Source organism: Pelophylax lessonae (assembly GCF_965119305.1).
Source record: "Pelophylax lessonae genome assembly, chromosome: 5".
Classification (NCBI taxonomy): Eukaryota; Metazoa; Chordata; class Amphibia; order Anura; family Ranidae; genus Pelophylax; species Pelophylax lessonae.
The window spans coordinates 513219991-513238602 of NC_138772.1; the positions used below are offsets into that span (position 1 = coordinate 513219991).

Genomic DNA, 18612 nt, shown 5'->3' on the forward strand with positions numbered 1-18612 from the left:
CGCTTTAAATGTACCCTGAAAGGTGATTCTGTCACATTCGGTGAAAGTACGGACTTTTGTGCTATTAAAAATAACATGTGCTATTTGAGGTAAATTCACAACATTCCAGCACCACAGAGAGGCCTTTAAATATCTTGGCATTCAGCCTCAGAGCATAATGAAGTGCGCACCGGCTCTTCGGTAGAGAGGCCGAGCTTCTATACCACCGAGCCTAGGAATGTGCAATGTCTTTTTGAAACCTTGCTAAAGAAAACCTGTCATGAGAGAAACACGCCATTTCTTTTGAAAATGCTAGTTGCCAAGCCCTCTAGCCTAAAAAGCTTGAGTCAGTGACCCGGAACACATATGCAGAAGAGGACTTCTGACTTTTTTCTGACTTTTCTACATACTTGTTCCAGTCAGTGACCAGGCATGTATGTAGCACCCCCCTAGTGATAGCTTGTTAAAGAATAACTAAACCCAATAATACCAATACAATACATTCTCAAGTGTACAGTCCCTATATGTGGTGGCTGTATTTGTTTACTTTTTTAAACCACTTAAGCCCCGGAAGATTTTACCCCCTTCCTGACCAGGGCCTATTTTGCGATTCGGCACTGCGTGACTTTAACGGACAATTGCGCGGTCGTGCGACCCTGTACCTAAACGAATTTGACGTCCTTTTTTTCTCACAAACAGAGCTTTCTTTTGGTGGTATTTGATCACCTGTGCGATTTTTTGATCATGCGCTATAAACAAAAAAAGAGCTTCAATTTTGCAAAAATAACAATATTTTTCACATTTTTTTATATGAAATTCCCCCCCAAAAAAATGTAAAAATCCAAATTTTTTAACATTTTAGGCCAATTTGTTTTATGCTACATATGTTTGGTAAAAAAAATCGCAAAAATCGTATTTTGTTTGGTTTGCGCAAAAGTTGTTGCATTTACTAACAAAGGGAAAGATTTTTGTCATTTTTGTTGTTTTTTATTTTAACGAGTAATGGCGGCGATCTGCGATTTTTTTGCGGTACTGCGACATTGGGGCGGACAGATCGGACCCTTGACTGACATTTTTGACACTTTTGGGGTTACCAGTGACATTACTACAGTAATCGGTGCTATACATATGCACTGTTACTGTAAAATGACACTGGCAGGGAAGGAGTTAACTTTATTTGAGAGGGAGGGGTTAAGTGTGTCCCTAGGGGCGTGCTTCTAACTGTGATTGGATGTGGCTTGAGGTGTAAGAACAGAGATCAACAGTCCTACATAGCAGAACCGTATGATCACTATTCTTACACAGGGAAGAATGACAGGCGGCTGTGTTTACATTAGCCGCCTTCCTTTCTCCCGCTGTAACGGACAATCGCGAGTGCCCAGCGGACATCGGGTCCGCTGGGCACACGCGCGGGGGTCCGTGAGCGAGCGGGAGCGCGCCTCCGGCGGCCCGTTTGCTCCCTAGAGCCTCACAAGCTAGCGACGTAGACCTACGTCACTTTGCCTGTGAGGGGCTGACTGCCGACGTAAATCGTCGTTAGGCAGTCGGCAAGTAGTTAACCCCTATGGACTGACAGTATGCAAATATGTGGCCTCTTGGTGGGTGGGCCTTGATGCCGAATGGCCATATATTTGCATTCATTAGGGTAAATACAGCTGTGCTGAGAGCACGCACCCTGTGCGCTCCAGGCACAGTTACCATTGGCTAATGGAAAGCTCCCGACCGCGCTTGCGATCGGGAGCTTTCCAATCATTCGACCACCGTAACAGCCAATCACCGCAGTCACATGATCCTAGACCACTTAAAAGGCCCAGGAGGCACCAGTTCCAAGGGGTTAAGCTAAGACATTTTCTGTAAATACAGAAAATGCCTGTTGATCTTGCCAGAAATGCCGTGTACTCGTCACTTCCTGTGAACAGCACAGACGAATATCTTCCTTCCTGTCTATCTTCGGTAAACTAGCAATCGTCCAGTCCCCGTGTAATGGAGATGAAGAGATATGGACATGTTTGCAGTGCATATCAGAAGAGCAGACTAGCAGACTAGGGTGACAACCTTGACTCCCTCCATAGATACAGTGGAGGAGTGATGCTGCCACTCAGGGTCAGGAAGGAAGTTATTTGAAGAATTACCAGGTGAAAATAATACAAAATAAAATAGAAAGAAGGAAACAAATGCAGCCACCACACCAAGGACAAGTAGGTGACAATATATTACATTTTTGGCTTTGAGTTGAAATACACTTTAAGCCATTTTCCCTCCCTACTGGGTCTATTGTACCTTTCCAGAGGTAATTTCGAAACCCTGATTCCATCTATTTGGCTCCATGCTCCCTGGGCTCTTTGGAAGTGGGCCAGTAATGGCAGCCCCCATGTTTCACTTTGGAAGGGTTTACTTTGACTCACCAATATCTAACCAAAAAAGTTGATATATAAAGTAGCAACCATACCACTACTTTTTTTTTTTTTAATTCCCTGGCACATTTATTAAGCATAGCATTGCATTTTACAAATCTGATTCCTGCTTTGCTTGCTTCGGGATCTGAAACAAGCAAACCCTCACTGGTGCTAATAAATGGGGGAAAACCAATTACCAGAAATTGAACCACATCACATGACTTTGAATGGAGATATACCAAGGCTCTCCTTCTATCCTGAACTGTCCTTTGCCACTGTATGCAGAAAACGTTTTCAATGATGCCACAGGCTTCATACCATTTGAATAAAACTCAAAATGTTGATGTATTGTGGTGTAATCATGGTGGTGTCCTACAAAGAGAATGGAGCAGACACCACTCTACCTTGTAAATGGGACTCTTATGCCTCGTACACACACGTCGATAGTTGGCCGTGAATTTTCGGCCAACGTCCGATCGGCCGATTTTCGGCTTGTTAGTATGATGCTTTCGACAACCGACTCCGACTTTTCGGCCGAATAAAATCGGGTGTGCAGGCTATAAAATTTTTGTTGGCCGTCAACACAACGGCCAATTTTCCGTCAGTCAGTACAGATTTCGGCAGACAAAAATCTGATGAGCAAGACTGGGCATGCTCAGAGAAGAAAAAACAAACGGAAAGTAAACCATCACATGACATCACTTCTGAAGTAGATTTTTGTTGGCCAACAAAAGTCCAGAGCAAGTCTAGAGCACATTTCAACCAACACAACAACACTGGACAAAAGTCGGCCGATCGGTCGGCCGATAATCGTTGCGTGTGTACGAGGCTTTAGTCTTTGTAAAAACGGAATGTTAGAGTGCACTCAGTGCCTATGAGATTGGGTTGTGTTTTACTGACTTTTAAACCATGATCCAGGGACTGGAACCATCATAAAAAATAATAATAAGGAATGAACCTGTGGGTTTACACACGACAGGTGATATTTCTTGGAACATGATCTGGTACAAAGTAAAATGAATGTTTCCTTAAACATTCTTCTATATAGGGTCCTTCCGCTTGCTGCACGCCTGCACCATATACATATCCGACATAGCCCTGCGGAAAGGTCTGCAGGGGGGACAACAGTTGCTTGATCTTCATGCTGTTGACAGTCCATGAAACGTTCCAGGTTCCAGCTCACCTCCTTTTCTAGTAGTGTTATCCAAAACTCCATTGTTGATGCCCCTGCATTAACTGGGCAGTTTGGCTGGTGGCAAAGTGTACTCACACTCACCCACTCTGGGTTTTTACATTTAGAACCTAATCCCTACTGTCCATCTTTGAACCTGTTGTATGTGGATATTTCCAATTATGTCTCTGCAACCCTGGTTATGGTTGTGTGTTGCGTGTACGAATGTAAATGTAAACATTAGTGAGGATCTATCAATATTCTTACTGATTTTACTGTATATGAAGCAATAGACAGGAATGACAGTTGTAAGATGGTACACCTGACTGCACTACTGCAGAACAATGATTACATAAATACGCATAAAACTTTTAAAGAAATGTTAATGCTATTACAATGGGATGGCACCTAAAAATGGACAGTTGTATACAAAATTGGCTTCAGGGGCAATAAATATTAATCCAGCTCTGACCATATCAGGTCCAGTGTAAAAGGGGATCTATGTAGCAAGTTTTTAATGATAAATAAAGTGTACCCTAAGATGTGTCTGTGATACATCATATTAGAAATATTGAAAATGACAAGATTTAAGGGTAGGTGAATCAATCCAACTTTAAAGGGTTTGGGTTGAGTGGTAATGTAATAAATCTTGCATTCCCCCTGTCGTGGCAATTGGCACCATGACAAGAGTGTAGACTCTGCAAACCTCCCCCAATGACATTCAGTCTCGACATAAAGATATTGATGTAGCACTCTGTATTTATTAAGATAGCATAGTATGCATCCTATGGGTATTTTGCAACTGTGACAGCCTAATTAGTAACTGGGTATGGGTATACATCAGTGATACCTATATACCCATGCTGCTTGTTATCTTAAAGAAAATATAGGATACCGATGGGCTAACTTACTCCAATTGACCTTTTTATTAGTTCTCTCTGCTCCCCAACTCTGAAGAGCAAATCCATCTCCAAATGCATTAAATAGCCAGCAAAGGCAATCATGAAAACTTTTCCAGCCAGCAAATAGAACAGTTTTGGAATACCAAACTAATGCCTCGTACACACGCGTCAATAGTTGGCCGTGAATTTTTGGCCAATGTCCGATCGGCCGATTTTCGGCTTGTTAGTAAAATTTTTGTTGGCCATCAACACAACGGCCGATTTTCCGTCAGTCAGTACAGATTTCGGCAGACAAAAATCTGATGAGCAAGACTGGGCATGCACAGAGAAGAAAAAACACACGGAAAGTAAACCAGCACATGACATCACTTCTGAAGTAGATTTTTGTTGGCCGAGAAAATTTGTGTGCAGTCTAGAGCACATTTCAACCAACACAACAACACTGGACAAAAGTCGGCCGATCGGTCGGCCGATAATCATTGCGTGTGTACGAGGCTTAATAGTGGACTTTTGTGGAGAATAGCCTATGGCTGCTTTCACACTGTTCCATTGCAAAAACAACATGAGTTGTTGTCGCGTTTCCGGCGCGTTTTCTGGTTATACCTGTGAAACATGGACATGTGGCTCAAAAAACGCACAAAAGACGCAATAGCGGGTGCATTTTCTAAGCATTTTTTAATGCATTTTCAGCGCATTTAAATAGGGAGATGCGTTTTTGGTGTAGTTTTAAGCATGCACCAAACATGCACCAAAAATGCACCACAAACGCAGCAAGCAGGACTTATAAAAACACAACTAACCAGTGTGAAGTGTTCCATAGCAGGAATCAATAGGAACTTTTCATGCATTTATCTTTCACATTTTTTAACTGAAAAACTGATCAGTGTGAAGGGCCCTAAAAGTAGATTTTTTTAATAAGGAGTTGCTATTAGCTGAAACTTTATACCAAGCCAATCAGCCTTAAACTTTCTTCATCAAATACTCCTAGCAGTCTGAGGCAAAGTTGATCCTACTGTGTAGACTGTAACATTTTAAGTTGGGCTGTGTTTGTGCTGCTTTAGACGGCACAGAAAAAGCAACATTTGCTGTTGCATGATGTAAGAGGGTGTTGTTCCAAGAGGCGGCTGAAGCCAAGGCATGATGTGAGATGAGCCTAATCAGAGCAAGCTCCGCTGGCTGATAAAATACAAAGGGAAGAAAGGCCAGCAGCAAGCTTATCATGCTGTTCCCAGGACCCAAATCTATTCCCTGAATAAAAAACGAGCTACCACCTAAGCTTATAATCTGGGTTGTCCTGGGGTTCTGGAGGAGACTGGAAAAATTGACTAAAAGCATATGTGCCATTAAATCAGATCCTACTTAACCTCTGTATGCGTAGGGCTCCACCCAATACACTCAGTTTTAACAACAAAAAAGGGGCATCGAAACAGAGCATTATACACATCATTGTAGCGTCAACTTTACAAAAAAGTTCCGGAAAATACAAAAATCGCCCCTTGCAGTGGAGTTTCCCCCACATTGTGATGGCTAAATGCTCGTTTAGGGTACCGGAAAAAGCACTTTTATTTACTTGATTCCCTGCTCATGCAGGCTCCTTTCACGATGCAAGACTAGTCCTCAAAGCCTCCTCTCCTCTATAGTCTTGCACTGGATATGAGGATGCCTCCGCCAGAGCATAGAGAAGGGTATGGAAAAAACAAAGGGAAAACCGCTCAGGTGCAAGTTCAAGGCTTGGTGCAGGTCGGATCCTTCATCCAAACGCAGAAAAGTCCAAAAATTGAGACCGCACTCAAGGTAGTAAGATGAAAGCAAATGAACTCCTTTATTCCTCATAAATGAAGCAAACAGACAGTGCACAAACAGACATGTCAGGTTGACGTGTTTCGCGATGCTGTAGATCGCTTACTCATGTGGTTATGTGTAAGCGATCTACAGCATCGTGAAACGCGTCAACCCGACACGTCTGTTTGTGCACTGTCTGTTTGCTTAATTTATGAGGAATAAAGGAGTTCATTTGCTTTCATCTTACTACCTTGAGTGCGGTCTCAATGTTTGGACTTTTCATAGAGAAGGGTAGACCGCCGACTTCAAGAGGAGTGTGGGATCAGGTAAAAAAAAGTGACCTAAACAGACACCTAATCCTTTCAAGAAGGCTGCAGAATTGTTTATGTTCCCTAGAGATAGGCTCTAAAGAGGACCAAGCATCTGATATTTGTTGCTATGTGTAAAGTAAAGCAAAACACTTTCAGGTATTTGATGCATATCACAGAGATCACAGTACCCTTTGATCATGCCATTATCTACTTTTTTCCCCAAGAGGAAAGAGTTAATTTTGTGTAGACTTCACCCAGGCTCAGAATCCACGTCCTAGACTGAGATGTTGGCTCAGAGATGCTACAATCATGTAAATCTTCATCTCTTGAGGTTCTTGGCTGTGTTCACAAATGTCTGATACAGATCAGTCTCTGCTGCAGCCATTTGCCTTTGGACTTGCTACAAAATTGGAATATTGCATTCTAAATACTTGGGGAGGGGACTGAGCAAATACTTTCTCCAGCTTGCAGCAGACTACTAGCATTATCTCAGCGTAGGCTAAGGAACTGGATTGGAGCTCAAAGAAAGCTTTTTAACAATAAACCTCTCACTGGCCTTCTAACCACTGGGGTTCACTGAGATCTGACAATTATTTCAAGGGTTCCTCTGTGGTAAAAAGTTTGAGAAAAGCTGTTTAAGAGTTGGTTCACACTAAGGCGACACGACTCTGTACTACTTCGGGGGCGACTTGTGCATTGCCATGCACCACGACTTCGGAGCGACTTGCAGGGACTTCACATAATGGAAGTCTATGCAAGTCGCTCCGAGGTCGCCCCTAAGTAGTACAGGACCCTTTTTCTAAGTCGAAGCGACTTGTGTCGCTCCTATTAGAACGGGTCCTGTAGCGGTCAATGGACCGCGAGGGAGCGTGACTTGTCAGGCTGACAAGTCACGCTAGTGTGGACCGGCTCTTAGGCCTTCATACATAGGCTGCTTATTTATTTTGATATATGTATTTATATAATAACCCACTCTTTACATAGTGTGCATTCACACTTTTCCTTGCCTCCAAGGAGCCTACAATCTAAGGGCCCTGCATCACATGCATGCCTGATAGAACAATTTGGAGCCATTTAACCTATTAGAACAGTTATTCTCAACCAGGGTTCTGTGGAACCCTACGGTTCCTCCAACTATTGCTATTGGTTCCTTGAGCTTTTGCTTTCTGACCTTCTATTAAATGGTGCCTGCATAATTCCAGGACCCATGCCATTTAGTAGAACCAGCAGCATGACACCAATGATCTTTTTCGCTGCCTGTATGGGTGGCATTCTGACCAACACTGAGGGGGTTCAAACCTCCTGCTGACCACCAACGTAAGGAACATCTTTCCTATTGACCCCCCCATGAGTTGGTTTTAGTAAGGTTATCGTGAGATGTTAATATTTTTTTTAGGGATTCCTTTGGGGTAGAAAGGTTGAGAAAGGCTGTATTAAAATGTCCTTGGAGTGTGGGGGGAAACTGGAGTAAGCCCAAGTAAGCACAGGGAGAAGATGTAAATTCCATGCAGGTACCCCTGATTGGGATTTAAACCAAGGGTTCTAGGGCTGCAAGTGTTAGCAACTACGCCACTGTACTGCCATGGGTTGTGTTGGTTATATAGTCTAGAAGTGTTTTTTTTATTAAAAGATAATTTAATTTAAAACAGTTCTACTATGTGTCTTCCCACAATCCCCTGCCTAACAGAAATTAAATTGGAGATGAACTAGGGGCTTATGAAGACTCTTGGTATATGAATTGGATATGGAAATGTGCTGGAAGTGTAAGGGATAGCATCATTCACACCAGAAACCTTTGGCAGAGCTAGGTCCAGGGAGAATCTACTGGTCACGTTGGAGTTTATTGGCCAAAACACAGTTATTCTTCCAAGACAGTGGCACCAAGGGAAAATTGGCTCATCATTTTGGCTACCTGCAAACATATGACCCCATAATGTTTTTTTCCCAAACATGTCATTAACGGATTTTGTGTCTCTTTTGTTGCAGATGCATTGTGAACGATTTATTTGCATCTTAAGAATAATTGGAACAACCCTCTTCGGAGTGTCCCTCCTACTAGGAATTACGGCTGCTTATATCGTAGGGTATCAGTTTATCCAAACAGACAATTACTACTTCTCTTTCGGACTGTACGGTGCAATTTTAGCCCTCCACCTCCTCATCCAAAGCCTCTTTGCTTACTTAGAGCATAGGAAAATGAAACGTTCCCTGGAGACCCCTATAAAACTGAACAAGTCCGTCGCCCTTTGTATTGCTGCATATCAAGAGGATCCTGACTACTTACGAAAATGTTTACTCTCCGTCAAACGGTTGACCTACCCCGGGATTAAAGTCATCATGGTCATCGACGGCAACTCCGAAGAAGACGTCTACATGATGGACACGTTTAGCGAAATCATGGGCAGCGATCTAAGTGCCACTTACATCTGGAAAAATAACTTCCATGAAAAGGGCCCCGGGGAGACGGAGCAATCGCACAAAGAGAGCATGCAACACGTGACTCAGTTGGTGCTCAGCAACCGATACATTTGCATCATGCAGAAGTGGGGTGGGAAGAGAGAAGTGATGTACACGGCATTCAGAGCACTGGGAAGAAGCGTGGATTATGTGCAGGTAGGTCATAAGTCACTGCATGTTCAGACAGAAGGGCCTTTGTATAAGGCCAGCAGAAAGTTACAGGATACTGTAGGCTCTTTTGAACATAGTGGCCCATTCACGATGTTTAAAACACACTCAGCTCCATAAAAGCGTTTTTTTCTTTTTAACCTTGTACAAACTGTAAACTGTATTGAAAGTGCATAACGTCATTCTTGAGAAGTGAAGGGTCCCAAATCTAGCCTTAGCTCCCCCGTTCCCCAACACTCACATATGTTCCTAGAAAGGCGCGACCCTTCAAGACGATGGGAAAATGAAACTCATTCATCGGATGCCAAAACAACACACACGTACACTGTCAGCTGTAGCCTGTTTAGGTTAAAATAATACATACAGGGGGTGGTACAGTACATTAACATTCTAAAAAGTAAGAAGTCCGTAGCTTGTTTGGCTAGCACTTAGCGATACACAACTTTTAAACTGAACTTCGGCCTTATGTTCAGTCTTGTACACTTGTACAGGTTCCTGTGCTGAAATTAAATACTATGATGTCACTGCACACAATGTGCAATAAAACGTGCAGCAAGGTAGGGCCTGCCTTTTTTCCTGGTACCATTCAACCCTTTTCTCTCCAGCCTTACTTTCAACCATTGAGGTTCAGCATCACATGGGGGCATAACTTAGGAATGCCCTCTCCTCCAGACTTATATCTGGTTGAGCCAAGTTTTTAATGCCTCCCAACTGCAAGTGTAAACAAGATCTTAAAGGAGAAGTACAGCCAAAACTTGTACTGTACTGTACTGTACTTCTCTTGTGGATCACAGGTGTGTAGTTCTTTCTGCAATCCTGTGACCCATTTTCAGCAGATAACAGGCTGAAGCCCGCTTTTGGCTGACGTCACAGAGCCAGTCCAAGCTCAGGACAGATTGCAACCATATAGTCAGGATCTGCCCACATGCCTAGACCGACACCCAGCTCAGTCTCACAGCAAACCGCTGACAGCCTGAGTCGGTCACTCCCGCCCCCTCCGCAGCCCAGCGTATCAGTGAACACAGGGGTTTAAGGCAAAGCAGAGAGCCAGTGACTGACAGTCATCAGCTCTCTGCTTAGGTAGCTGTGAGAACCAACCAATCATCAGTGTTTGATCGCTCGGTTCTCAATCTTAGAGCTGGCAGGGGACAGATGCAGTATCAGACCAACGTTGCATCAACCTAGGTAAGTATGATTCCAAAAAAAAAAACACCATTCCCATACTTCTCGTTTAATCTTGTGATTATCATTGACATTTATTACATTATAGTGAATTTAAACCAATGTTTGCCCATGTTTAGACTCCATTCACACTAACGCGACTTGTCAGGCGACTTGTCAGCCTGACAAGTCGCTGTCCCTCGCGGTCCATTGACTGGTACAGGACCTGTTCTAATAGGAGTGACACAAGTCGCTCCGACTTAGAAAAAGGGTCCTGTACTACTTCGGGGTGACCTCGCAGTGACTTGCATAGACATTCATTATATGAAGTCCATGCAAGTCGCGCCAAATTCGCAGTGCACGGGACTTCACAAGTCGCCCCCGAAGTAGGACAGAGTCGTGTCGCTGCAGTGTGAATGCGGGCTTAGTCGTTTTAAAGTAAGTCTTGTTCAACTTAACAAAACAATGGTCTATGACATGATACTGTGAACGCCAACATCAAATAATGCAAATATATATCTATATAGAACAGAATGAGCAGAGGGCTCACCTTATCACTATGCTGCTTCTCCTTTCTTAGAGGTGCTACTGCTGCAATAGATGTCAATGACTTGGTTGTGATGTCTAGTAGGGGTGCCTGGATCACATGACACCTAGCCGCCCAGATTTATTTGGCAGGTAGAATAATTCCTATATATGCATTTCAGCTGTGTATTTAGATGCTTTCCTAAAATTCAGCTCTACAAGTTAAAAAAGAAGCACTGAAAATGTGACTATAAATTGCACACAGAGAAACTAGTGTAGTAAGGGATTTTCACACATCCCTCCTTACACCCGTTTGATCGTTACTCAATAACAGTCCGGGGTATTTGGTTTTGTATTTATTGTGGAACTTGGATGGGAGAAAGGAATAGTGGGATACTCCAACTGAAATATTCACAGTAGATAAGGACAACTCTCACCAGGTTATTTATGGAAGCAGACACACTGCTTTACCATACTGCCACTTGTATGGAGGAATAAAAGTCCTCTTGCTCTCTCTAGCAGCAGAATTCATCTTTAGGACACTCTCTAGCATCCCCTTGACTTGACACCCATGCACTGACTCTTCCTCTGAAGGGATGGCCCTCACATGAAAGGCCCCATGACAGAGATCTGTACTTACTATATGCAGAATCAGATCCTTTCCAGTGTCTCCCTTCCAGTCAGCTCTGTAGGACCTCTAGGTTCAGCTCCTCTCTGACATTCAGGCCCTCAGTTTGACTACCTGAGGATGCATCACAGCTTCTACAGATGAGGGGCAGCCACCCCCTCCCTCTAGGACCCCACTCTCCAGCCAAAGACCCTGAGCACATGTGCCTTTGGAATTTTCCTCTGCCAATCATCAGAGCTGTAACAATGCCTGTGCCCTCACTTATTAGGTTTCCTCCCACTGTCCAATATGCCTCCCCATTGAACCAAAAACATTGCTGAGAAGCTGAGCTGCACCTGAGCAACAGGGCCGGCCCTACCATGGGTCCCACTGGGTCCATTGGACCCAGGCAGCACTTGGAGAGGGGCAGCAAATTGGCTCCCAAGATTTTTTTCCAGCAGTTTTGTTTGTCATCAGTTTGCGGGTTTTTACGCGTGGCAATTCCCCATCTCATGCTGCAGCCGTAGTGCAAACTGATGAGAATGAGGAGGTGGAGTCTCTCCTGCGGGGAATGTCCCTCACGTAATCATGGTGTGCGCAATGACGTCAGACATCAGCTGCATTGGAATTTTGTTGGGAAAGACTCCCATGGAGAGCCACGGAGAGACAACAAACCCTCAGGTTCCTCCAGAGGTTGCTTGGGGTTCCTTTACCTGTCTGTAAGGGTTTCATTCCTTCTGCTGGCCAACAGTGTAACGGGCATTCTTCCTACTGACCCCCAATTCATTAATTTTAGCAGGGGTTCCCCAAGATCGAAAAATTGGCTCTGGGGTTCCATTGGGGTAAAAATGTTGGGGAAGAGTACAATCTGTAAGTGTGTCATGGTGTGCGCAATGACTTCAGACATCAGCGCACTCCATCTCACGCAGGGCAGGCTGGATCTTCTAAGGTGGTGGCAGACACAGGAGTGACAGGAGGACTCAGGACAGACAGTGGGTGTTTGGTGGACCGGTCCGGTGGTGAGTTATGGAAGAAGATAACAGTATATATATTTTCTACATTCTATATTTATATAAAATAATGGATGGGGGGGGCCTTTTATTGGGGTGTTTTTTTTTGGGGGGGGGGGCAGTATTTTATTCTTGGACCCAGGCAGCACAATGTCTTGGGCCAGCCCTGCTGAGCACCATGAGCAGACTCTATCAATAGATCCTGCTCTCTAATAGAGAGCAATATAAATTTACCTGGCAATCTCTCTGGTAAGCTGAAAGACCCCAAAACTATACTCTCCCTCTAGCACCTACCAAGGAGGGTGCTACACAAGCCTACTGTCTTGGGTTTACTAATTTTTACCCAGGCAAAGCTGTGGTGCACCAGACCATCCTTCATACAAAATGCCTTCCCACTGTCCGATTTCATTATAATGGGTTGAATGACACTTTTCTTAATTGCGTTGGTCATTGCTGTCAATTCTGCATCCTCACACCTTACTGACAGCTGCAAAAATTCTACTCAGATACCGTTATCAGGAAAAGTGATAATGGGGCTGCCAGCAACTGAAGTGAGGGAAGGTCTATCCTAACAAATGGTTTTAGCTTAAAATAACATAATGATTTAGCAGCAAAGTGGCAAACCAATACAACTAAATGAATCCCTCTACCCCCTGTGATCTGTCTGCTGGGGGTAGAAGGAAGTATTTTCTCTGTCTTCTCTCCCTCGGTGATCAGACTGCTGCATGCATGACTTTAGGGGACAAGTAAACATAAAGCGAAATTAAACCCGGGGAAAAAAAGAAAAAAGAAATGGTCCCGGGAGCTTTATGCCGTAACGTAGTTGTATGCACAGCATAGCAGCACATTATGGCAGACCTACCTGCCAAGTGATCTGCTCCAGCGCTTCATTGTCAGCTCTCTCTACTGTCACAGGCGATTCAATCTTCTTCAGGTCTTCCTTCTGGGTTCAGACTCTTCGGACATTGGATTGGCTGTGCTGTGATGACATCACTCCTGCACATGTGTACGGGAGTCGTAAATGTATACTGAGCTGCATATAGGCGGCTCAGTGTACATTAACCCTGACAGGCAAGGAGAAGCAAAACAAGACAAGTTCAGCCAGTTCTGAAGACAATCCACTCCATCCACATCCAAATGTTCAAAGACTATTGACAGAAAACGAGGAAGGCTAAAAAGCCGTTCTCATAAATAATACGGACTTTTACAGCCCATTCAGACTGGCTCGATCCGACTTCGAGGGGCGACCTGTGAAGTCGCGGTGCACAGCGTGCACCGCGACTTCGGTGCGACTTGCAGGGACTTCACATAATGGAAGTCTATGCAAGTCGTTCCCAGGTCGCCCCAAAGTAGTACAGGACCCTTTTTCTAAGTCGGAGCGACTTGTGTCGCTCCTATTAGAACGGGTCCTGTACTACTCAATGGCGAGCGAGCGACCGACCGTGACTTATCAGGCGACCAAGTCGCCAGACAAGTCGCGCTAGTCTGAATGGACTCATAAGGTTGTGGGATTGTCATATAACAGGGGTCTTCAAACTATGGCCCTCCAATTGCCTAGTCATGTCTGTGAATGTCAGAGTTTTACAATGTTCCACAACAGCTGGAGGGCCGTAGTTTGAGGATCCCTGTCATATAAGGTGAGAAAGCAACCACATGACTGTGTAAAATCATAGAACATTTTAATCTTAGATAATCAATTAAAAAAAACATGTAGCTAAATCTACAATATACAAAATGCAAAATGGCAGCTCAACATGTTATACAATAATGTGACAAATGAATACATAAAATGGAGAAGTGACGCTTTTCGCAGAACATAAGAAAATTTCCACTCTGCATCTTCAAGAACCCTCAACATTAATTTTGATTGTCACATAACTTGAAAAAGAGAAACACAATTTTTAGATATACAAGCAAAAATGCATTAACATACATATCTACAACTCAGAATAACAGCGCTCACCAATTCTACCAAAGAGAACAAGAAAAGGCCAGGAGTGTGTACACATGTGATGGAATGACTGGTAGGTCCCCCAGCGAAATTGGGGGGGGGGGGGTAATGCCTCGTACACACGCAACGATTATCGGCCGTCTTTTGTCCAGTGTTGTTGTGTTGGTTGAAATGTGCTCCAGTCTTGCACTGGACTTTTGTTGGCCAAAAAAACCAACTTCAGAAGTGATGTCATGTGATGGTTTACTTTCCGTGTGTTTTTTCTTCACTGAGCATGCCCAGTCTTGCTCATCCGATTTTTGTCTGCCGAAATCTGTACTGACTGATGAAAAATCGGCCGTTGTGGTGACGGCCAACAAAAATTTTATAGCCTGCACACCAGATTTTATTCGGCCGAAAAGTCGCAGTCGGTTGTCGAAAGCATCATACTAACAAGCCGAAAATTGGCCGATCGGACGTTGGCCGAAAATTCACGGCCAACAATCGTTGCGTGTGTACGAGGCATTAGTCTAGTGGATACTGGACCATACCTTGAAAGCCTATATATTTGTGGCAGCATCAGCAAATACTAGAGAAGAAAAAAAAAAAAGAAGGGGAGTACAGAAGGAAGTGGGAGGCAATACGGTGATAAATAAAAATCCCAACATGCAAAGACGGAGTAAGCCTCAGAACACAGACAAAACTCACCTTCCCCAGATTAACAATGTTGCTGCCCAAATATGCCCCTGTGCTCCTTCGTCCAGAGTGGCCGCCTCTAATACAGGAGGTGTATTACTGGATAGGTCACTAGGGGAAAACAGAGGGGGGGGGGGACTAAAAAGAGAAAAAAAAATGCAGCCACCACATCTAACGGTTGGTAGCTGCAATATATTACATTTTTGGTTTTGGGTTTAATACCACTTAAAACATGAGTTTAGTTTTACTTTAAGTTCCCATGCTTCTACTCAAATCCCATTTTAGTTTTTGCAAAAAAAAATATTTTCAGCTTTTACAACAAAGCTGCCTTTTTATTTCATAAGATCCTGAAGATGAAACACATGTCAGATTTAAGCCGTGTGTTCCTGACGTGCATATGGTCTACACACGTTCCTTCAGTTCTCATGCTGCACAACACCTGAAGGTTGGCAGTGGTCTTTAATGTTAGCTGAGGTCAAGCCAGCCTAATCCTGTGAGGTTTAGGAGTTTACGCTGTCTCCAGGCATGAGTTAGAAACGCAGTCGATTTGTAAGTGGAAACGTAGCTCGTTGGCAAGGTGAAACAAAGCAATATTTTCTCCAGAGAAAGCCATTTAATTTTTCTACGATTCCCTGGATGGGTATCACCTTTCAGAACCATTTGACTGTCTCTTAGCTATGAGTCAGACAGGTCTCTTATCCCTCGGGACTCTCCGTAGGGAGGGTCTCCTCACCCCGGTACATCTGGTGAAAGTTGTTTCAGTGGTTGACGTTAAATATGTGAATTTTCTAATCCCTGAACAGTCTAGTGGCATTTTTCCAGGAAACTCAGTTCTCATTTTAAGGAAATAACGTTTTTTCTATTCTATTATCCTTTGTGTTCTAGTACTTTTTCTCAGGACAGCTGATCAACATTTTAGTTTATGTTTAAAGGATCATCTAAGCTAGTGGTCTGCAAACTGCGGCCCGGGGGCTAGATGCGGCCCATTACATGTTTTTATCTGGCCCTTGGAGCACTATTCCCCCCACTGACACCAATGATGGGGCAATATTCCTCCTACTGACACCAATGATGGGGCACTATTCCTCCTAGTGACACCAATGATGGGGCACTATTCCTCCTAGTGACACCAATGATGGGGCACTAATCCTCCCACCGACATCAATGATGGGGCACTATTCCTCCTAGTGACACCAATGATGGGGCACTATTCCTCCCACCGACATCAATGATGGGGCACTATTCCTCCCACTGACATCAATGATGGGGCACTATTCCTCCCACTGACATCAATGATGGGGCACTATTCCTCCCACTAATACCAATTATGGGGCACTATTCTTCTCACCGACACCAATGACGGGGCACTATTCCTCCGACTGATACCAATGATAGGGCACTATCCCCCCCCCCCCCACTGATACCAATGATGAGCCACTATTCCTCCCACTGATAACCATGATGGGACACTATGCCTCCCACTGATACCAATGATAGGGCACTATTACTCCTACTGATATCAATAATTGGGGCACTATTCCTCCCACTGATACCAACAATGGGGCACTATTCCTCCCACTGATACCAATGATGGGGCACTATTCCTCCTACTGATACCAACAATGGGGCACTATTAATCCCACTGATACAAATGATAGGGCACTATTCCTCCTACTGGTACCAATAATGGGGCACTATTCCTCCCAATGATACCAATGATGGGGCACTATTCAGCCCACTAATACCAATGATAGGGCACTATTCCCCCCACTAATACCTATGATAGGCACTATTCTTCCCACCAACATCAATGATGGGACACTATTCCTCCCCGAATACTGAGGATAGGGCATTGTGAACTCTCAGTGGCCACAGTCCGGCCCCTCTAAAGTCTGAAGGACAATAAACTGGCCCTTTGTTTAGAAGGTTTGGAGACCCCTGATCTAAACCAATATTATAATGTGGTTTATAAAAAGGAGTAGTTAAAATATCCTCTTTGTACATATGTAAAGGTTTATATGGCTGTAGTGCTTACCCCCTAAGGAGCCACTGGATTTTTCAGGCTGTAGGTGGAGTGCAGCGTGGTGTGGTCGCAATATTTCACACAGACAGGTGCAATAAAGAACTTACAGTAACGGTTCACAACAGAACCTGGGGGTGGAATCCACTCAGCCGGGTACATTCACGTTTTGCAGAAATGAGGATGAGGCAATGCTCTGCCAGACTGACATCATCTAGAAAGAGACCAGAATGCGGCCTGGCCATCTCATGCCCAGATGGGAAGATGTCCAAAGAAAATCACCTCCCCCCATGCTTTCTCTCCTTGTCAGTAACCTTTCCCTACTGCTAGTACTGTCCCTGACAGGCAGGGTGCCTCTCCTTACGCTATCCACTCGCATGGCGCGCACCAAACCCAGGAACCAGTGCCTTAAATAGGCTCTGCCTGACCCAAGATGGCTGCTAGAGTCACATGGGGTGGCAGCATCCAATAGGCTAGCTTCCCCAGTGACCCAGGGAAACCATAGAGGAATCTTGTTTCTTTTGACTTCCTCCTCCAACTACAGTGGGGCCACCAGGAGAAAGTAGACTGCACCTGCCAACACTATTGGGGACCTGGCTTTAAAATGGATCCATCATTACAATTCACACATCGCCTGAATCAACATGTCACTATAACCAAATTACATTTGTATTTGGAAGAAAAAGTACATTTTCTTGCTGTCCAGCTTATGACAAACAAAAATACAATTTTAAACCTTTTAGCACCCATTGATAGCCATGTTCTGTTGAACATGTTCTGTTTAATAGTTTTCTACTCCTATTTTCTTTCTGTCGCCGAGATGCAACGGAAAGTGAAAAAGATCTATGTTTAGCCAACTTTTCTTATTTTTTTTTTTTGGTAGAGAGATGAAGGGAAAAATAGGAAGAATTATATTCCTTCACTTACTGTCCCAGAGAGGCAACAGGAAACAAAAGGAAATTTCTCCAAAGTGGAGGTATCTCCTCTTGTAGATATTTTTCACTGTCATAGACATTCTCATGGGAAAATTGTCCTCTTTGCCTGCTGTTTTGGTGACAACTGTAAAACTTTAGATTTCCCATGACTTTCTTTCCCAGGTAGTAATGGTCAGTGGTGTATTTAGGTTTTGTGCTGCCCTAGGCCTGACTAAACTTGGGCACCCCTAATTTAATTATGACCCACTCCTTCCTGTAAAGGCCACACCCTTTCCTGTTTATGACCCGCCCTGTCATCTGCAAACCACAGACCACAACCACAGCCTATCAGTGCCCATTAGTGCAGCCTCATGAGTTCCCATAAGTTCAGCTTCATCAGTGCCCATCAGTGCTGCCTTATCAGTGCAGCAATATCAGTGCAGCTTATCAGTCCTGCCTCATCAGTGGCCAACAGTGCAGTCTATTAGTGCCCATCAGTGCAACATATCAGTGCCCATCAGGGCAACATATCAGTGCAGCCCCATCAGCTTTTTTGCTGCCCCCCTGCAAAGTGCTGCCCTAG

General features: G+C 44.1%; 1 protein-coding gene across 1 annotated transcript in view; it reads left to right on the forward strand.

Moving 5' to 3' along the window:
• The window catches only part of HAS2 (hyaluronan synthase 2), a 47191-nt gene that overhangs the window by 18638 nt on the left and 9941 nt on the right, over positions 1-18612 (forward strand). Inside the window, exon 2 of the mRNA XM_082258237.1 lies at positions 8528-9154. Coding sequence (XP_082114363.1) covers positions 8528-9154 — 627 coding nt within the window. The remainder of the gene's footprint in view (positions 1-8527; positions 9155-18612) is intronic.